Source organism: Epinephelus fuscoguttatus, linkage group LG23 (genome assembly GCF_011397635.1).
Source record: "Epinephelus fuscoguttatus linkage group LG23, E.fuscoguttatus.final_Chr_v1".
In the NCBI taxonomy this organism is placed as follows: Eukaryota; Metazoa; Chordata; class Actinopteri; order Perciformes; family Serranidae; genus Epinephelus; species Epinephelus fuscoguttatus.
In genome coordinates this window covers 13,898,139-13,920,362 of record NC_064774.1, presented here as the reverse complement: position 1 = coordinate 13,920,362, position 22,224 = coordinate 13,898,139, and the positions used below count along the sequence as shown (strand labels likewise).

The 22,224-nt window shown below is 42.5% G+C and overlaps 2 protein-coding genes across 3 annotated transcripts in view; both read right to left on the bottom strand.

Moving 5' to 3' along the window:
- Positions 1-1,214: 1,214 nt before the first annotated feature.
- si:dkeyp-75h12.7 (uncharacterized) lies at positions 1,215-15,114 on the bottom strand. Its single transcript, XM_049568414.1, has 8 exons — positions 15,101-15,114; positions 12,439-12,596; positions 12,108-12,228; positions 7,737-7,906; positions 6,193-6,371; positions 5,507-5,669; positions 2,628-2,752; positions 1,215-2,536 (listed from the first exon to the last, which is right to left on the bottom strand). Exons 2-8 carry the CDS (start codon positions 12,497-12,499, stop codon positions 2,273-2,275), a joined length of 1,083 nt encoding a protein of 360 aa, XP_049424371.1. The 5' UTR covers positions 12,500-12,596; positions 15,101-15,114; the 3' UTR covers positions 1,215-2,272.
- A 268-nt stretch (positions 15,115-15,382) lies between these two features.
- The window catches only part of tesk1b (testis associated actin remodelling kinase 1b), a 45,701-nt gene continuing 38,859 nt past the window's right edge, over positions 15,383-22,224 (bottom strand). For both annotated transcript variants that reach the window (XM_049567518.1, XM_049567517.1), the window contains exons 7-11: positions 20,925-21,015; positions 19,689-19,772; positions 18,658-18,744; positions 17,435-17,531; positions 15,383-17,357 (exon numbers count right to left, since the gene is read on the bottom strand). In XM_049567518.1, the coding sequence (XP_049423475.1) occupies positions 16,234-17,357; positions 17,435-17,531; positions 18,658-18,744; positions 19,689-19,772; positions 20,925-21,015 (1,483 nt within the window). In that variant the 3' untranslated portion in view covers positions 15,383-16,233. The remainder of the gene's footprint in view (positions 17,358-17,434; positions 17,532-18,657; positions 18,745-19,688; positions 19,773-20,924; positions 21,016-22,224) is intronic.

The window sequence follows — 22,224 nt, the reverse complement described above, 5'->3', positions numbered from 1 at the left end:
AGTTTTTAATTAAAAGCAGTCCGATAACAACTTTAAACAAACTGCATTTATACAACGTTTAGAAGAAGATTTATGATTTTTGATTACCTGAACTTGTAAATGTGTTTTCCATCTTACGTCAACACACAAGAACCAAGGTTTTGAGAACCTTGATACACTTTTACATGATTTGTTACCAGTTTCAAAGTTAGCCATTACCCACAGTGTTATCATAAACCTCCTTCCCTCTACCATAATATAAAATGTGAGTTTTGAGCGTATAAATCATGATCCGATAAAAAATTAGAACAAGACAAGAAGCAAAGCTGACATGTGCCAAAATACACACACACACCAACAGATGATAAGCAAACTTAAATCCACATCAGTGGATATTTTCAGAAAGATTACTGCAAACAGCAGAGAGCAGAAAAAAGGGTCAAATATGCAGCAGCTCGTCTGTTGTGTAGTCAGGTGTTTATTCACACTCGCCAGCTTCTTGCTTCCTACATTAATCATCTCTCCACAAGCACAGTAAGCTCTATGCTTATTAATAAAAGCCATACACACTGGCCTGTACGTGGAGCTTTGGATAGCCCCCCAGGTCTCTGTGGACTCTGGAAAAGGTAGAAGGGGAAACAAACAATGCTGGAAGGCCAAACCCCCAGAGATCCCCAATGTTGCGTAAAGAATGCAACACCAGCAAAACAGAAGGCAGAAAGGCAAGATGTCAAGATGTTCCTTGTTTTCAGGATGAGGTGTCAGTCACGGGTAAGAGGCGAGCGAAGCTCCGATGGGGCAACTGTGAGTCAGAAACATGTCAGAGCCCTCTGTTATCACACAGAAAGCAGCATGAAGGAGCTGCTGGCTGTGTGTGGGGGGTCGGACGTTCGTGTTTATAAAGCCTATGGTTTGGAGCGGCCGGTTGAGTGTCACTGGACCTCGGCACAAGAAGGCAGAGGGGAAAGAACCGCAACCAGATTTAGATTTTTCACTGAATCAGAAAAACAGCTCCTTTTGGACTTGTCAGATAAACTATTTCTGCTTCATTGGTGATTCTCACTCACCAGTCGATTCTCTGACCCTCTTCGTGCGGCACTCTGACTCATATCGGACAAACGGTCAGCACCACAGGAATGTGCTTATATGTCTAAAATTGGGAGCCACATTTCTATCACTTGATGACAGACGCCAGCTAAACAGAATTACATGTTAGACGTCATCTGGTGGCTTTCAAGAAGGAATTCAAATAAGGGTCATGACCTTTTATGTTCATTCATCTTCCTTAATCATGAATGGACTCCATTCAAGGTCCTCAAGAAATGAGTGTCAGAGGTCAGGCGTCAAGTACAGAACATCATCCTTAGAGCTGGAAGGAATCCGTTAATTTGCTCAGACATTCGGCAGTTTTCTGCGTATATTCCACAGAGTTTGTGGAATCAAGAAAGAACGTCGCTTGACTTTTTTTGGCAGATACAGATGTTGATATTTGAGAGTCAAAAAAGTCCATCTTTCTTCCACCATTTTTCTGGGTCCAGGTTGTTGTGGCAGCAGGCTCAGCTAAGGTAGCCCATGTGGCCTCGTCTACACGTGTAAGAAATCATTGACTCACTTGAGCAGTGGTTCTGAACTGATCTGAACCGATCACTGATTGCGCCCTCACCACATCCACGAAATATGACTAAACACCGACTGTTGCTATCACCTTGCTTTCAGTACCGCAATATATTGAATCTGAACCCATGTATCATGATACTATCATATCGCCACTTTGGTGCCAATGCACAGCACATGCCCCGTCTCCCAGCTCTTTCTGGGTAATCCCGAGGCATCCCTAGGCCAGATGGATATAAAATCCCTCAAGTGTAATCCCCGTGGAAAACCTCAACTGGGAGGCATCCAAATAAGATTCTCAAACTACTTCAACTGCTCTTTTCAACATGAAGAAAACTCATTTTGGGCCACCTTACCTGTATCTGTGATCTCATTCTTTGGGTCATTTCCCAAAGCTCATGACCATAGGTGGAAAAACTTATTTCTCATATACTTACAGTGACAACGATCACTTAAATTTAGTAATTTAAGAATAATGACATTCTGAACGAGACATTTTACAGCTGAAAAATAAACTTGTCCATACCTACAGTGGTCTTCAGTCAGTCAGGTATAGTGCAGTGATGTGGTGATGCTGGCCAGACAGCCCCACTGACACATACCTTTATAGATCAGCACTCACGGTTAGCTGGGTCTCAGGCTTTTAGTCTTTCAGTCTCCAGTTGTCCCACATGTCTCCTCAGAAGAGTGAGACACAGGTGGGATGCTGATACCAGAGTCCCGGCCTTGCTCCAGCTCCAGCTGCAATCCCGCCACTGTCCCAGTACGCTGCACCTGCGCTGGACTCATGATGGAGAGGATCACTGGTGTGTGTCGAGGTCTGGTCCTGGTTGGAGGAGGACTCAGTGGAGATGTGGTCATCAGTGAATTCCACGTGGATGTCACAAGGGTCAACAGGGACCATGGGGAGAGGCACCAAAGAGACTGGATCAGGAATGGACACCTTGATGACAGAAAGAAATGAAGATTAAAAATCTGTCCAGGAGAAACAGGCAGTGTACTTTAGCATCTGTGAATTCTGGAAAGAATGATACCGGAGTCTTGGGCTGATTTTCAGTGGATGGTGCTGGTTGTCTTGGTCTTCTCAGAAACACAGTGAGAAGTGGGACAAGGAGCAAAGACATCAGACCGATTCCCAGACACAACACAGGCAGCAGCCCTGAAGAGAAAACATAATACAGGTTGAACAAATCGCTGCCGCAAGTAGTCAACGCTGAGGCTGCAGAATGAGGCAGCAGGAGGTGTAATGGGTCCTTTGGACTATGGACAGACTTCTTTTTGTGTACCTCTTAAAAAGTACAGAATCTAAAGCTTCTTATGAAGTAAACAAAAAGGCATTCTGGGAACGCATCAGCTATCAATCTGACAATGATTTAGCCTCTAGAAGCAATGGTGAGCATTTCGAGGGTCTGGTGCAGCGGTTGTGTCTAGATGGTAACCCCAGATCCATGAAAACTCGCATTAGATTTCATGTTCCATGTTTCAAGTGATCATTTCAACCCAAACCACTACCTCCTCCCTGACCCTAACCGTGCACTTTTTGTGCCTAAACCTAACCAGACCTTAAGCACAACACTGTCAAACCAGAGAACAGTGAGACAAGAATGTTTTGAAGCAGCTTGTGAGAGTTTTGCAAATCTAGGATTACCATCTACCCAACACGTTCTCACTCCAACCTCATCATTTATTGACATTTTAGTAATGGACTTTCCACGCTCACATATGACGTGCAAGGTACCCTGGGTGCATTGATTGTTAACGTTCTGGGACATCTGAGATCTGCCTGTTACATGCATTGTCTTCTTTCAAAATACACTTCCATTTTCACAGGAAGTAAACATACTACGTCGGTACAACACCGTGCATTTACATTTTTTCCTTCAACAACAAAAACACATGGTTAGGTTTGGGGAAAAAAGAACAGGGTTTGCCCATAGAATCTTACAGGACACGAACAACGCTGTCTCAGGTGAAAGTCGGCGTTTGTTGGACCCATCCACCACCCCTCCGGCCCGCCCGCCCCACTTGGACTTTCGCCACCTTAACTTTTGTCCTTGTCCCGCCGCCTTTCCTCTGCTGCCACCGAGCTCTGTGAAACTATAACGGCAATCGGCCTTGTATCATACCGACATTAAAAGGATGCCTTTTTTTGTTGATAGCTGATGAGTTTTGCCTCTTTTACCCTCCACACAGACTGTTTACCTGTCTGCAACCAAAGCCTGCTTAAACATGATTGTTCAATACTACTTGGACTATAAATGGAAACCAGAATGGTTCAACACCAAAAACTAGCCCCACTGATTACAGATTCTGCACACGTATGCAAATATTTTTTCAGCTGCTGCGGTGAGCACCCAAAGAAAGATTTTCCCTTTCCTGTTCAAGATTCCTGGATAACTGTTTTGAAGATTTCGTCTCATGTTACATGTGTGGAGCCTAGATTATTTACCCTTTAAGTCTTTGCAGCAGAATGTCGATAAAGCAGCACATCTTTTAGCAATGCATCATGTAAAACACTCAACTATAAAGTATTCAAGACATGAGCTGGATGTTTTAATGGAAGCGACGTAAAAAGATTTGACTTCCAGAAAAGGAAAACAAAGCAGTTGAAGGAAGACTGTCAGACAACTCCCTTCCCCAAAGGCGATGGCTGATTCAAGGCTGTAGAACGTTTTCTGATTCAAAAAATTTTTTAATGCAATTTTTCAGTATATTTTAAAAGTGCAGTGCCGATCGGTCATTGGAGGAATACGGGATAAGCACAGGTTTATATCAACAGCAGATGTATCCAAAGAAACATGGACCGAGTAAACACAAATCAAGGTGAGAAAAAAAGAACATGACAATTCAAAAACAATACACATATAGAAATGTACGAAGTAATCCCTCCACATTCACTGCCAGTGTGCTAAACATAATACAAGCTCACTGTCACACCGAGAGTCTGCGCTATGTGACTGAATAATGTGCAGAGTAATTAAGCTGCATCTAGAAGTCTCTCTTTACAGGGTCTGGAATGCTTTTAAAAAAAGGACCCCATGCTTTCTGGAACTGTCCATCTGATTGCTCAAGTGAGTATGTAATTTTCTCAAGTTTTAAGCAGGACCAGCAGGAGCGGGTGGGGAAGTATCCCTCCATCTAGGCAGTACTGCTATTCTGTAGTTACTTGCGTCTCCCCCTCCATGACCTCAAACAGAGCCACCAGGGGTTTGGTTCTAATTTGGTGTTTAATTTAAGACCTGAGACATCATGTGAAAGATTTGTTAAGACTATACATATGAATAAGAGAAGCTTCAGCAAACTTACATTTAACACGGTGTGGACCTGAGCTGCACATGAACAAGGCCAGTAGAGGGCACTAAACTACAAGAGGTATCATGCTGTGGGTCTGAGACTCTGGGCCCTAGTTAAAGGCTCCATTGTGCCTTTAAATAGGGCTCAGAGTCTAAAGTGCATGACTTCAAGTGCCTTCATGGCTTTGTATCTCTTCTTATTCATGCATTATTTATTCTTGTGTTCTTGTTTGCACCTTTTCTTTTGTTTGTATGTTTATTTCTACATGAACTTCTGAAAAACTAATATAATTCAGTGCACCATGAGAATGATTTTCTCTTTTATATCCTGTTAATCATCTTCCAACCACTAGATTTATTCTATAAACCACCGCAGGCATACTTGAGTGTTACCTGGACAACAGCCTCATATACGTATGTAAATAACCTGTGTAAACACCAAGGATCCTTGTCTGAGTGAGCCATGATGATCCGACACATCCTCTGTGTCCCTTAGTGACCATCTTAGGTTAAAATGTGATCAGATTTCAGTGCACTTCAGGTGGATGCCAAAAGTCACGGCAGGGTTTTATTGACCTCAAAGCTTCAAAAGTTAAAGTGTGACTCGGACACCCTCTCACCTGATGTGGAAACAGTCTGGACACACTGAGGGGCAGATTTCGGGGAAGCTGCCATGGAGAATGTCGGGAAGGAGAAGTTGGCCACGACACAGTAGTTCTGACCTGGAGCCAGACCAGAGAACTCCACATGGGACAAAACTTCCTGGGTCCAAACTGTGCGGCTCTGCAGGAACACAAAGCACTGGCATTTTCAAAATAAAAGATTCAAAAGGTAGAGACAATTAATTTACACAAGAGACATTTTCTTGCAGTCACACATTTCATTTTAGTGTTCAGAACGCCGTCATCACAAGCACAGATTTTCAGTAAATGACAAGTGGATTTAAAATGGCAGCATCTGTGTTTTTGTGTTTGCTGATCAGAAATTGCTCAGATTTTGTACTCTCAGTCTAAAATGAGGATTTTAGGAAGCATCGTTTCCTATACCAAAGATTCAGAGGGTTAAACAGCAACGCTTTTAATGCTGATGGAAATATCTTTACAGTGTTATTACAGCTCTACTGGAGCAAGAAAGTGCAACACTGAACGCACTGAGCAGCATCCAAGTGTGAGGCTTACTCAGTGAGAACCTTGCAGGACAGAGATAAGTGCTGACTTTGAATCACACTTTTAACATGCATGGCTTTTAAATGAATATCAACACAAGTTAAAAAAAAAAAAAAAAACAGACAAAAAGCGAGTCTGACCTGGTACTCAGAGTGATTGGCCTTATTGTACATAGTCACTGTAGTCCAGGGGTCAATCAGTTCAGTGATGGGACAGCACCTCCCCAGAGAGCACCTCCTGTTGGCCGCACAGGGGAACTGCACCTTCACCAGCAGCTGGTCGTCTTTCAGAGAGGCTGAGACGGAGGGAGGGCTGAAGGCTGCAGTGTGTGGAGGAGAGAGGGGGACTGTTAATTATCTTAAAGCTCAATGTTAAAAGGGATAGTTCAGATCTTTTGAAGTGGGGTTGTTTGAGGTACCTATCTATATTCTGTGTATTACCTACAGCAGATGTCAGTCAACACGCCCCCAGTTTGGAGAAGCAGTGAGGAGGACAAGCCATGGACACTAAGCAATGTACTGCTGTGGATGGGGAATATCACTTTAACTGTACACTATATTAAGAATATTGTCACTGCTTTGCCTCACCATCAGACAGCCCTTTCTGAAGGGCAACTGACTAATTTACATCACTCACTTTTAAAGCCAGACTCCAATGAGAAATACAGTAATTTAACATCGCTGACCACAGGAGCTGCTGGTCTACTGCTGCCTCGATCATTTAGTTTGTTTGCTTAATTGTGTGACTTTGGAATTTAAAAGGGTTAGTTTAGACTCACGAAGGTCACACATTAATGTTGTGTTCACCACGGACGCGAATAAAACAATTCACACGAGTGAATTACATGTTAAGTCAATGTAAAGATGCAATAAGATCCAAATTCCCGGCGCAAATGAAGCAAGTGCGTGATTTTGCGTCATATGCTTATTCATGAGTTGAAAAATCTGAACTTCAGCGACCAATTCGTGCCAGTCAGCATTGAGATCCTCCAGGGATGAATGATGCCGAGGAATCAGTAATTTCACGTACGTATAACACAAGTTATTTGCGTGTATAAAAGCGGGTCAACACAAAATATTCTAGCGTTAAAACTCTTGTGAGTAATGCGCCGCAAAAATTCACATCGCGTTTGGTGTGAACACAGCATAACACAAGCAAACAAACTGATCGAGGCAGTGGTGCATCAGCAGGTCTGGTGTTCAGCGAGCCAAAAATACAGTTTTTGTCATTGGAGTCTGGTAGCTTAGATGAGAGCATAGATGACAAGCGGCTGCCCGGTCGAAAAGGGCTCTCTGACAACAAGGTAAAGAGGTGAAAATATTCTCAATATAGTGTACACTTAAACTTTTTTTTGGTGGCTAAAGTACATTTTGCTGCTGTCCCTGTCCACAGCAGTGCATGCTTACCCTCTATGGCGGTACTCCTGCCTGCTTCTCCAAACTGGGACTGTTACTGTATGTAACACACTGACTGTGGAAAAGTACCTCATACAACCCCACATGCAAAATTACAAACTATCCCTTTAATTATATGACAGCACATTACACATAAAAGCTGGTTATTATACTTTTAAGAGCAACAGTTTCAAACCCTGTGCTACAGAGAGAGGGGGACCTACAGATCATCTGTTTCACAGGTTTTGTCTACACTGTCGTATTAAAAGGAACTGCAGACGGTCACCTACTGAAGTCACTGTAATCGAACTTGCGGGGCTTCATCCAGACGGTGGACGTGGGGCTATGGTGGACGCCCAGACGAATCATGTTGTACAGCTCATAGTTTGAGAAGGCCTGCGAGACGTCACAGCTGCGGGACGAGACCCAAACACACCACGGCACGTCCTGCCAGGGGTCCCTGCAAGACGAGTACACACAAGAGGACACAGGAATATTCTCTGTGGTTTTTACGTGCACATTTTTAATGAATAAAATATACTTTATTAAAAGGATAGTGCACCGAAAAATGAAAATTCAGCCATTATCTACTCACCCATATGCCGATGGAGGCTCAGGTGAAGTTTTAGAGTCCTCACTTGCAGAGATCCAAGGGGAGAGGGGGTAGCAACACAACTCCACCTAATGGCTGACGGTGCCCCAGATTCAAACGTCCAAAAACACATAAATGAAACCATAAAATATCTCCATACTGCTCGTCCGTAGTGATCCAAGTGTCCTGAAGCCCCGACATAAAAAGTTGTTTGGAAAAACGTCATTTGAACTCTGTTTTTAGCCTCATTATAGCCTGCAGCTCTAACTGCCTCTCTGTACACCGTGCTCACATCTGCGCGCTTGGGCGAGACTGTGAGACATGGGCACCGTGTTCATGTGTGTTCACATGCTTTTGCTGGTCTCGCGCACAAGACACTACGGACGCTATGGTCGAGCAGTATGGAGATATTTTGTGGGTTCAGTTATGTGTTTTTGGACGTTTTAATCTGGGGCGCCGTAAGCCTCCATTAAGTGCAGTTGTGCTGCTACCCCCTCTCCCCTTGGATCTCCGCAAGCCATGTGAGGACTCTAAAACTTCACCTGAGCCTCCCTCGGCATATGGGTGAGTAGATAATGGCTGAATTTTCATTTTTCGGTGCACTATCCTTTTAATCCCCGCAGGGCAATTCAATTTTTTTCACTCTGTTGTCATAAACACAAAGGCCCGAAATACCCACACATGCACAAACAGGACCTATACGTGCATTAAATGGAGAGATGTCAGAGTAAGGAGGCTACCCATGGATGGGCACCCCAAGCAGTTGGGGGTTAAGTGCCCTGATTAAGGGCACCTCAGTAGTGGTGTTGAAAACCACCTGAGATTAATATTCTGTGAACATAATCAATAAGATGCTTTATAAGCTGACTGTATCATTGGGAAATCATATCAGAATAGTACTACTCTATTTAAACAGTATTTCCCTGTTCATTTTCTGGTCACATTAGATGAAGTACAGTTGCTACATTTTTCAGTGACCAAGTTAACAATCTCTCTGCCCTGCACAAAAACATGGCAGGCACAGGCTGCACAGTACAATGCAAGTAAAAGATATAAATCTTTGATGATATTTTGACATGTGTAAGTAATATAACATCTCATGTTTACTTTAGACACAGTTTAAACTCAAATTGTGCACTTAAAAAATATTTTTAAATGGATTAACATGTACCTCGTGTTTCCTCCTTGCCTCACAGTCAGCCATGTTTGTTTTTTAAAAGGGGCGTGGCCCTATTGCAGTCCACTTAAGATGATGTGAACACTGTGATTGGCTGAGACATCCCATCAAATCAATTTGTGCATTTGGTTGTGGTCAGAGGACAGCTATCATAGAACTAGACAGTCTAGAAAAATAGTGAATTCACCAAAGAAAGCGCCAAAAGGAAACATTAATGAAAGGCTGAACACCATCTATCAGGACACCAACCCCACCCTCCAAATGAGAGTACAAGAAAATTACTGAGGGAACCTCCACCGCAGTAAACTGTCCACTTTGTCCGACTCAGAAGCTTTAATAAGACAATGTAATCCAACTGAAAAAATGTCCAATGTCCTTCCTTTAAAATGCAAAAATATAAGCCAGAAAAAAAAACAATGCATTACAAAATAGGAATCAAACTCACCAGCTGTCGATTAAAGAGTGTGTACCTGCTGTCTTCACTCAGTGGAGGAGCCACCATTAAAAGAGTCAAATGTTTTTTTTCTCTGTGGCAGTCTGCAAAGCTCCAACCTCACCAAACAAAACCAAATTTCGCTCCCCAAGCAATTCCCTTCTCCTGTGTTCCCCAAGGCCACGCCCCCAACACCTGTGTGGAACAACACACCTGACCAGTGTGGAGTTGTGGGTGGTGACAAGTTAAAGCAGGAGGGAGAGGAACACAGTAACCTTAGTATTAAACCATCTAATAATAATCCCCTCACCTTTGTGGTGGAGTCATAATGCACCTTATGTCTCATTGTAGCAATTTGGGAAAAGCAAATTGCGCTTGTTGCTTGAAAAGTGACACCTAAATACTTGAATTAAACCATAACTTTACAGTCTTACTCTGATCAGCACTTGATCTTAAGTAGTTTACATTTATTATTCTAATTCTAAATGTGTAGTACAACCATACGGTTGAGATAACTGTTATTGATCCCACACAGATAAACTGTAGTGTCACAGTGGTAGTAGCACTAATTAAAAGACATGTAACTTTAAACAACTAGAATACTTTACAATGAAATTTAAAGGAAGACTTCACCCACCAAAATGACCATTTGTATATCAGCTACTCACCCCGTGTTACGTTGAATTTGTAAAGAGAGTCGTTTTTCTCGCATGCTTCCATGGAGAGCGAAGAATCCAAAAACTGAGAAAATTTTAAATGAATAGTAGTAAAAGGGTAGTAAAAATTTGTTTTCAAACTCTCACGTAACTCACGCAGTGTAATCCAAGGCTGAAAAAAGGTTCATTGTGTAGGATTTAGGGGGATATTTGTGTTTACTTATTTAACCTTTATTTAACCAGGAAGTCCCATTAACATTGAAAATGTCTTTTACAAGAGAGACCAGGCTGAGGTAGCAGCCAATCAGAACACATTAAAGTGCAATAAATACAACATATAATACAAAAATCCACAATAAAACAGCAACTATTCAAACATAGAGGCCTCCATGTTGCACCACCATGTTTCTACAGTAGCCCGGACAAAACAAACACTAGCTCTAAATAGTGCCATTTGCATTTTCGCATCAGCCACTGTAGTTAGCAGCCACTCTATGATGAGAGCGTCAGAAAAACACAGATTTTTTTCAAATGTGAAGCTGCTTTATTCAATCAGTACGTTTACATGCAGCTTAAGAAAATCGAATTATTGGCGTAGTCCGACTGAAACTAGACATTTAAATGCATATAAACAGCTTAGCCCGACTGAAATTGGACTATCCGTAGCTCAACTAACACACCTAGATAATTCGATTTAAAGTCAAACTATTGCTGCATGTATCCACTCAGTCTGACTGGAGTCAGACTCGGCTTTCTGCGCATGCACCACTTTTTCTTTCGCGGGCTTTCACCTGGAAGAAGAAGAAGAAGAAGGACATGATGTAGCAGCAGAGCAGTAACTCCCAGAAAAACAAACAAACACCAAGGCGACCAAGAAGCAGAAGACGCACTTCTGGGTTGACGAGGAAACTACATTTATGCTCCGACAGCTGAAGGAGCTAAACATTTTAAGTTTATTGATGGTAGGAAAACACTTTAACGCGGATTTATTTTAAAAAGTTTCTGAACAATAACCAGAACTAGTTCAATACGCACTATATTAAAAAGGACACAGCACCGTCTATCAAGGTGGAGTCAGGTGTACTTTTGTCAGAAATTTGATTTTCTGTCTGCATGTATACTCAGACAAGATGAGAAGTCAGACTTATTGATTAGCCGAGCTATGAGTTTAGCTCGACTACTGCGTGCATGTAAACGCACTGAGTGTTTTTACCTGTTGTAATAACTGAGTCCATTTGTTTTGGAGAGGAAGAGACCTCTGCGGATAATTCGGCTCCCAGGAAAAAACTCCTGAACAATGAACACTGAAGGAATTCTATGCCGCAGAAGTTTCAGCCGGTTGCAATCCTCACTGCTTGAAGCTACTAAATCCCCCTTAATTGTACACATTTCTTTTAAATAGTAAGGTTTCACCGAAAATGCATGTTTGAGAAGCACTGAGCATGTGACTGGATAAATGAGACTTGGATTAAACTGCATGAGTTGTGTGAGAGTTTGTAATCAGATGTTTTAAGGTAGTTTTGCTGTTGTAAACGTGGCCCCGATTTATTCCAATTCATTAAGACTTTTCTCCGTTTTTGGATTCTTCGTTCACTTTGGAAGTATTCTTTTAAACAAATTTAACAAAACAGAAAAATACTAATATAGTATACACCAGTATAAGTAGTAACCATGAGTGTATTGAATGTCAGTTCCAATAAAAAAAATTAAATACAAAAACATGACAGGGAATGAATTTGAATGTTGGTTAAAATGTCATGGTTAGGGACTGTAACACACACAGACAGAGACAGGAGGACTTACCCCTGTGTCTTTGTCTGCACAGTGTAGGTGGTATTAGACCTGGCACGGGGACAATCCCACCGCAGGAGGCATCCTAAGTCCAGTGATTCCACTTCAGTGTAACAGACTGACCCAGTCGACCCTGGGGAGTTCACACGAAATACGTACACCAAAATAGCACACTCATTCCGATACTCATTGACCCGTTAAGTCTGATGGTCACAAGTTTGTTAACTCTTGCAGGCATTAGGACTCACAGAGGAACGAATGGCTTACTGAGAACACAGGGAACAGTGACAGAGAAGTTAGATTAAAAAAACATTTCAACTGCGATATGAACTTCAGTACTCACCTGTGATCAGCAGGGCAGCCACGACACACAGCCTCACTGTGGTTACACCTGGTGTCTCCATGGTAACTTAGTGACCTCTGGATCAAGGGAGCAAGACTGTGATGATCTCAACTGTAGCCAGTACAGCGCTGTGGGTGACTGACTCGCTTTAAAGCAACCTGTAACGAGACGTCTGAGGAGGAGATGCACTAAGCTGCAGGGGAGATTGATAGACTGGAGTCGACAGGAAGGTGAAAGGGGTGGAGAGATAAGGATTCAATTGAAGGCTGGTGATTTTGTAAGAGAGAAGAACGACTGTAATCTACTTAGAGGAGGACAAGAAGTTTGACAGACTGAGAGGCAGAAGATAAACTTGTTTCAGGGTTTAAAAAAACATATCAAACTGATGTTTTACTGTGCCTGTTTTTACCTCTACTGTCTCTCTTCTTACCAGAAAATGTGACATTATTTTGAACATCAACCTTGATTACATGAGTTGTTGATAGAAAACATGGAGAAATTAATTAATTTTATGAATTGTAATGCTAACCTTGTCTCCCAAACTACACTAGGCTGCTCTCTAAGCTACCTTAAAAATAGAATAAATGTTTGTGATCACCCTACTACAGAAACGTATTGCTGCCACACCAGGAAAAAAATAATGGTTAAGTATTACGTTATAAAGTGAAAAGTTTTTGGTTCTAACAAGAAGATTTTCCACATTATAACAATATATTTTCGCTTTATAACAACATATTTTCACGTTAAAACGTAATAACTAATATTGTTAGGACATTAAAAGTTCCACGTTATAATGCTGTATTTGGTCTCAGGAGGAGGTGCATCCATACACTCTAGCTGTGATTTGACACTTGGCTATTTGCAATGAACAGGCATCAACATGGCCCAAAACATAGATAACATCAAACTATATTGTTAACGTGAAAAACTTCTTGTTAAAACAATAAACTTTTCACATTATAACATAATACTGATCCATTATTTCTTTCCTGATGTGGCAGTAATACGCTTCCGTACACTACCACAAGGCAGGGTGTGGTTTTCCTAAGAACACGTTTTCCTGTAGTGGCCTTTCTAAATTGAGCAGCAATGATAGTTAAAGTTAGAGCCAACAGTTAGCCAGCTAGCGCCCTCACTGGCTAATTGGCTCACCCTTGCAAGCTAATGTGAGTTTATTTACATGGTGGCAAAATATTAACAATTGATCTGAAAGGTAAATATATATTTTAATGTAGTAGCAGACTAGTGTTAACTTAAGTAAAATGTTCAGGTTGGGTGTCATCTTGGAATTTGCGCCTCTTTGCACGGCCATTGGCAGCAGGGCTCTCTTTGATGACATCACAAACGTTGATTGGCTGAGGCAGTTGTTGTCCCAGGGCTATCATACAAAATGTTATTCTCAGGACAACAACCACTTGGCAAAATCAGGACGTGTGTGGGGGCTGAATGCTAACATCCATATGCTAACATGCTCACAATGACAATGCTAACATGTTGCTTCTGAGCAAGTATTAAGTTTAGCATGTTCACCGTCTATCTTTAGCTCGTTAGCATGTCTTGCTGTAGCCTGTATGCCAACAAATTAGTTAAATGGTAACATCAACATGCTGGCACACAATGACCGGGAGGAGGTCATCCCTATGTTTCCAGGGTTATATGTTTCCCAGGTTCAATGTTCCCCACTTAACCCTGCAAAAAGTTTTTATGTTTCCCGCTTACACAGAAAGGGTTCTGTTTCCCGCTTGGTTGTGCGGGCAACATAGAACCTTTTTTGTGTAAGCAGGGAACATAGAACCTTTTTTTGTGTAAGCAGGGAACATAGAACCTTTTTGCAGGGTTAAGTGGGGAACATAGAACCCTGGAAACATAGATACGCTCCCAGCATGTCTTGCTGCATATGCCAACAAGCTAAATGCTAATATGAAAATACTGCCAATGCTTACATGTTGATTCTGAACATGTATGTGTAGCATGTTGTAGCCTTACTGCCAACAATCAGTTCAATTGTAACATCACCATGCTAGCTTTCAGTGACAATGATGATGCTAACATGATGTCAGTGGAGGATAACACTTAACACGTTCACCATCTTGTTCAGCTAACATCTCTTGCTACATATACTAACAAGCTAAATGCTAACATAAAAATGCCCACTGACAATGCTAATGCCAACATGTTGATGCAGACTAGTTTACCATGTTAACATCTTTGTTAAGTGTGTCAGCATGCTAGTGTGACTTGTAGGTGAGCAAAATGGTAAAGTCAACATACTAGCTCCTAATGATAATGCTAACATATTGATGCTGACTGTTTATCATGTTCATCCTTTTTTAGCTTGTTAGCATGCTAGCATATGTTGTATGCCAATGGGCTAAATGCTGACGTCAACATGACACCTTACAATGACAATGCTAACACATTGACCGGTTCACCATGTTAACATCTTTGTTTAGCATTTTAGCATGCTAATGTGACTTGCTTATGTCAACAAGCTGAATGCTAACTCCTTGGATAATACTAACATATTAGCACTGAACAACTTTATCATGTTAACTATCCTTGTTTAGTTTGCTAGCATGCTAGCGTATCTTGTATGCCAGCAAGATAAATGTCCAAATCAACTTGCCAGCTGACAACGATAATGCTAATACATCATGCTGACCAGGTACTGTTCACCATGTTCACCAACACTGCTACATGCTGATACTTGATAATTGACACTAAGCACTAAGTGCAGCTGGGGCTAATAGGAATATAATAAGTCTTGCAGATAATTAGCAGGTAATTTGCAATTTTTCATGTGAATATGGTACTAAATGAGAAGCTAAGAGATGACCATAGTTAGTATCGTTCATCGTCAGTCCAAATGGTTGTAAAGATGTTTCACTAAAACCTTTCCTGGATCTATCAAGGCTAAAAAAAAAAAAAGGCAGGAGAACATGGCTGCATTCTATCTTTTTATTCAATGCCATCTTTAAATAATAAGAATCTGTACATCTCTTAAGCAGGTCTTTGACCATTCATTCCCAAAAGTAATAACAGTATCAATAGTTTCTTTATTAACAACAGTAATACAGTTGAAGTGCTTAACCAGGCAACCAGAAGGGCCAATAGAGATCATACAGCAACAAAAAAAAGGTCAAAGGGACGGTGTACAGCACACACTCTCTTACCCTACATCACTCTCACACACACATCCAGCCTCTCACACTGAATCCACCACACACTCACATATGTCCATATTACACACTGACACACACAGCCCAGCAGTGCACCATATACCCTCTTGATAATTAAAGACATTAAAGCAAAAACTGCCCGTTCATTCAGAAACAGCACCAAACATCAAAAATCATTGCAGCAGTAATAATACTAAGCTTAACATTCCTCATTTCAGCATCATCATCATCATCATCATCATCATCAGTATCAGCAGTCATGAGAATCTTTACATCTGCAAATATACATGATCCAACCAACTGTGCTCCAAACTGGAGTGTTCACATGCTGAACAGTCCTGGACACTGCCGATCATCAGTCAGAGCCACGTCGCCCTCAGCCCAGCAGAGGGCGACATGCAACAAGTTCTTTGTCCCACAGCTCTTACAGAGAAAGCCAGTCTGGAGTGTGTTTTCGTAAATCCATCTGCACCAAAAAGTGTGTCTGGAAAGTAAGCAGGGTATTGCTGCGTTAAAATCTGTGCAAATTCCAAGGAGGCCCACTTAATTTCCAGGGAAGAGCTTTTGGTGCAGAGCTTCCTCACATCTTTTCTGTGTGTTTTTGGTGTTGGGAGGTTTATGTCTGCGCCCCCGGCAAGGCGCGTCCCGGCTCCAGGCTGGTGGTGGTGGCTGTGGGGGTAGGAGAGGGCGGCAGGCCCTTGGGTCCTGGACAAAGCAGGCCACGTGAGGCTGCATGGTCCCCATTTAGGTTCTTGTAGGGGTTTCTGCGCGGTGGAGCTCTGAGACACATTGAGGGGAAGCGAAGGCCAGCGAGGCAGCAGCCAGGACAGGAGATCACCTCCTCCTGGTCCAGGGAGTGTCCGCTGCCGGAGCCGAAAGGGGACGAACCAGCGGGGTCGCTGGGTGGGGAGTGGTAACCATTGTTATTGGTTGTGGTGGGAGCGTTGGTGGCAGTGTCGCTCCATCCCAAGGGCCTACTCACGACCACGTTGTTGTTATCCAACTGAGTGAGGGGAGGCAGGCATGGGGGCCCGTTGGAGATGGCTGACCCCCAGCCATTTGAGAAGGGCGGGGTGGAGGCTTGGAGGGGAGTGGAGGAGTGTGATGGAGGCAGGGAGAGTTTGGAGTAAGGAGATGAATTGCTGTTTTGTGTGTCCGGGGAGCTGGCGCAGTCCATGGGCTCCTCCTCCCCCTCTTCCTCCTTTTCTTGGTCCAGCAGACCCAGCGACAGAGGTTCAAGTGACAGAGGAAGACCTGAATCAGACTCACTCCCATCCCTGATCTCCTCCTCTCCCAGCAGTCTCTCTTTTTCACTCACTCCGTTTATCTCACCATTTACAGCGTCTACCTCACACGTAGACTCCTCCTCGGTCAGGACAGTGTTCGGTGCTGATGTGAGATGCGGAGGAGGTGTACACGGCAGCGAGTGGCAGCGCCTGTGCCTCCTCGGTAGCTCACCGCCATCCGTCTCAGACGCAGAGGAGTCGTCGCAGTCTGGTGGAGGTGGCAGGGTGAAGGTGAGGGAGATGACTGACTTGCTGGGAGTGTCAAACAGCTTGATCTTGCCACCCTTGAGGTCCTCCCTCTGAGAGAAGGGGTTGACCCGAGCAGGCATTGCCATGGTGGCAGAGGGGGGCGTGTCTGGAGGGTGGAGCATGTCGGATTTGCTGCGGGAGAGGCGAGGATCTGACGGGAGGCAGAGGGATCGTCTTCGCAGAGGGCCGATTGCTGGAGAAACAGCTTTAGAGAAAAGAAGGTGATTAATATCAACCTGCAGAAAAAAACATGTTGACAGTTCAGAGGGTTCCATGACTCACCTTTGACTGTTGGTTCATCCTTCTGTTTCCTCTCAGCCTGTCTCCTCTCCAGCTCCACCACAATTTGGGCGAATGATGGACGGACCTCTGAATTCATCTGGAAAAGGGGACAAACCAACAGGAAAATTCAGCACACTGAACAAGAGTGTGAAGGAAAGAGGAGGCAGAGCATCGTCAGTTTAGAATTCGATTTTATCATCCATTACATCGAAACCTGGCTTGGATGTTAGACGGTGGATGGATGCCAACTCTCCCACTTAACTTCAGCCCTTGCAGCATTCCTGACTTCAGTCCTTTTTCTTTGGATGCGTTTTTTAATCCGTCATCCAAAAAAATGATGAATTCCGATGTGTTTTATTGTTCTATTTGTTGCAAAAATTCGCAATACTTGAGACAAAATGAACATCCTCCACCTGAACCTTACTGTCTGACCTGCTGACAGTACTTATCGGAGTTATGAAATTATTCTGTGCGCCCTGTTCCTGTATCCTGCCGCCACATTTTCTTCACTGATTCTTGGTCAAATGTCACTTTATTAGGTATACTATACACAACAACCACTGCAGTCTTATGCAGCAGTCATTAGTTCTCAAACTTTTTCCAGTGATGTCAATGATGATGTCCCCTCACCAATGCAAAACATTTTGGTAAGGGAAAAAAGCCTATATAAAAAGGTACCATACAGATCTGCTCCATCAGTGTCTGATTTACTGAACAACAACCTCGCAACTGAAAAACACTAAATGCTGAATCTCAAATGTGCAGAATCCATTAAAATTCATAGCAAACACATTTTTTTGTAAGTATGCAATAACACTAAGATGACACTGTAGTTGCACTGAACTGCATCTTTTTGATGAGCTGCACTTACAACTTCGTGACAGAGTTATTTTAGGAATTATGCATGACAGATTAAATTAACATTTCAAAAAACCCTCATGTATCCTCTGCAGTACTCCAAAGCACCCCTAGGGGTAAGCTTACCCCCATTTTAGGGACACCATTTTAGAGCATGGTGCTGTTGAGTTGAATTGTGCTGTGCCTTATGGTAATGCACCTAAACTTGAGCTGACATGAAGTAAAACCTGATACTTTTTCACCAACATGAAATCACTAAAAAGGATGCAAGTGACTCTGCACCAAGGAAGAGAACAGTGGAATAAACTGAGAAGGCAGGGTGTGTGTGTGACTGTGTACGTGTGTGTCAGATGAGTGTTTCTTACGTTACAGCAGGCGATGGCCAGTTGCAGGAAGTGAGGAGGACAGTCTCCCACCATCTGCTTAAAGTTCTCCACATCCAAACCAAAGTCCTGCACAGAAACCAAGGATTTTACACATGAGGGTTCATATTCAGTGTTATTTGTCTCTGGTTAATCAGAAATATAGATTGTTTTGAAAGCATTTCCTTTAATAATATCATGGCATGAAAGAAAAATGTTGAGGTGAGCTGCCACTGTCAGACAGCTTTAAGGGGCTTCAACTGCAGTACGATCAAACAGCCACAAGGGGGAGAAATGCTCCTGTGATAACTTCAAAGGCTGTCAGAGTGGGTTTAACACTGACATCGTGTCCTACATCCACACTACATACTAATTGTGTACAGTAATTTATTATTATGTATGCTGTTAATGCACCATTTGTGCCAACAAGAAATGGTGCAGTGGTCGGTACGTGCACTGACAGATGTCAATCAAACTGCAAATGTGGAGTGCTACTGCAGAAAGAGGAAGCTGTGAGCAGCTCCTGTTTTTGTCTCTGCATTTCAATGTGCAAAAATTAAGCAGTTCCTACTGTAGATACCGACTGTTTATTGCTCACACTGTATATACAATGTCTTTTTCATATACAGATCATAAGGCGCTAAGTGTTTTGTCAGTTGTTTTTAGCACTTTAGCAGAAACATTTTGGGGACATGCGAGCTTCTTTCAAGATAAGAAAGTCAGCTTCCTGTTTGCTGAAGATGACAATCAGCACTTTGATTCCAAAATCAGATGAAGACCATTTATATCATTTTAAAAAATGATGTCTGGCATGGCGAAACTGTTGCGCAAAGTCATTTTGACATTGCTGCTTGCACAACAGCCATGTGCTTTTGTAATACTGACAGACCTCAGGCCGTAAATTAATACAGAAACTGTCCTAAAACACATATAATAAAGGGCTCAATATGACGTGAGAAGTGCACGAGATGATGAGTATGTGATGATAAGGGAAAGCAGGGAATCACTGATGTTGACAGTGTTGTCATCGGTACCTCAGTGCGTGGCAGGATGTCGGGGTCGGCCTGTATCCTTGCAATTATCTCACACAGGATGATCCCGTAGGCAAACACATCCACCTGCAGAGAGAGGACGATGAGTCGATCAAAGAGAGATACACATCAAGGGATGAAGATGAGAAAATAAAACAGGGAGAGAGCTTGTGTTTTACTTGGGTCCTTACACTCTGGGGTCATTAACGTCTAACTCTTTCTTCCAATTCTAACCCATCTATCAGCGCAGTTACATGGACATGAATAGCTCGTCCATAAGGCTTCTCCTGGTCATGATCATATTTGAAATATGTGGTTCACATGAGCACAGAGAAATAGGGTTATTCATGTTCCCCATACACATCCCAGTTTCCAGTATTCCAGCTGGCATATTCAGGTTTCTCATTAAGGGAATATGGTGTTTGTTTACATTCTCAAATACATAAACTGGATACCCCCAAACCCCGATTGTAAGGGGTTTAATTCATGTCCATGCATACACACTCACTAATTCTGACAAATGAGACTGGCATGAGAACACACTGCCAGGCTAACTAAGCTGATGCTAAATAAGATAAACATAAAACACACATGCAACTAGGGTTGGAACGGGATGAGATGGGACTCTTTGCTGTCATGTGACATTTATAGGTACCACCGTCTTCTTTATCAAGGAGTTCCTGTAGCAAGTCAAATAAGTCCACAAAGGGACTCCATGTCTTAATAAAGGTTTGAGAGGACCCTTTGAGTGTGTATTTGATGTCTTCTTACTTTAAGAATGCTTTACTGGTAACGTGTAAAGTTAATGCTTTTTATTGTCGACATGATGGCCTGAAAATCTGATTATGCAAACTACGTGGATCTGTATTATTAACTGCAATATAATCTAAAACAAGCACTTCATTCTGGATGTGGTTTATTCTAATTTGTAGTTTCCTGTGAGCCCTGGCAGACCCTAACACAAAAAATGTTCTCATCACCCCTTAAATGTAACCCTAACAGGCAATCAGGATGTCCACTTAGCTGGAGAGAATAATACAGGCCAAGCAGTTCACCTCTTACATAACTGAATTCCTGTTTGCCTTCAACATAATAACTGATTTATTAAGAATTTATTGCCTTACTTCACCAGCTGCGTGCTGGGTCTATTTGACAGTCTTTCATCACACCCACTGTGGACCTTGAACTTTTATAGCAACCTGCAGCTGACAGGTAATAAGGACAGTGATGTGTCAGTACCTTCTCATTATACACCTCTCCTCTGAGCACCTCCGGGGCCATCCAGTAGGGGGAGCCGACGACAGCCAGAGGCTCCTGGTCCTCTTCCTCGCTGCAGATCAAAGAGGGAAGAGGAGAGAAACAGAGCAAGGGAAGGGAACAGGATGTTAAACACACTTCTCGTCTCATTTCTCAGGTTGTCTCAGTTTGGACATCCTCGATTCCTTTCCTGTCTCCTCTCCTCACGTCTTAGTCTCTCACTTCTGAAAGGCGAGTCGAGGAGGCAAGGAAGAGACACTAGTTTATCTGATAGGGATCAGATATAATAAACATCAAATTCAATACTTAAAATCTGATCATTATACAGAGATGGACAATAACACAGTCAGCTAAGGCTGCATGATATGCCCTTAGCAGTTGTCTACCTCCACACATCAGTCAAGATTCTCTTTAAGTTTACATCCATATCTGTGAAACCATGAATGCTTCACACACATCTTCCCCCCCAGCAGCACAAAAGATCTATACAATCAGCACAGTTTCAAGACGGACACCCAAAATTAGTGTCACCAATTCAGTATCTGACCAAAGGTCTCCCCTTCTGTTCCTGAGATATGATGTTGAAAAATGGCCAGAAAAGTGTTTCATTGAGAACGTTATGATGTCACAGTGAAGTTGACCTTTGACTTTTGGGATACAAAACGTCATCACTTCATCATTAGGACCTATCGGACATTTGTCTGAAGTTTTGTCATAATTAGTGCAAGAATTCTTGAATTATGGCCAAAACATGTTTTGTGAGGTCACAGTGACCTTTATCTTTGACCACCAAATTCCAATCTGTTAATTCTACAGTCCAAGTGGACATTTGTGTCAAACTTGAAAAAAAATCCCTCAAGGCCTTCTTGAGATATCGTGTTCACGCGAACTAGATGGATAAAAGGTCACAGTGACCTTGACCTTTGACTGCTAAAATCTAATCCAGTTAGTGCAAAGTGAACATTTGCACCAAATTTGAAGAAACTCCCTCAAGGTGTTCTTGAGATGTCAGGTTCACAAGAATGAGACAGACAAAGTCACAGTGACCTTGACCTTTGACCATCAAAATCTAATCAGTTCATTGTTGAGTTCAAGGGGACGTTTGTGCCAAATATGAAGAAATTCAGTAAAGGCATTTTTGAGATACTGTGGTCAAGACAATGGGACAGACAGACAACCTAAAAACATACTGCCTCTGGCTATGGCTATCGCTGGCACAGACAGATAAAACAAAAAATTATGAATTCATGTTGCGTTATGAGTTGCAATTTTAATCGGTATG

What these genes read in the sequence shown, in the direction of transcription:
- si:dkeyp-75h12.7 (XM_049568414.1), bottom strand. Translation starts at nt 12,499, where the DNA reads ATGGAGACACCAGGTGTAACCACAGTGAGGCTGTGTGTCGTGGCTGCC. An exon ending in GGCTGCCCTGCTGATCACAG is followed by an intron (nt 12,229 to 12,438) that starts GTGAGTACTGAA and finishes TGAACTCCCCAG; the next exon opens with GGTCGACTGGGTCAGTCTGT. An exon ending in CCAATCACTCTGAGTACCAG is followed by an intron (nt 5,670 to 6,192) that starts GTCAGACTCGCT and finishes GTGTTCCTGCAG; the next exon opens with AGCCGCACAGTTTGGACCCA.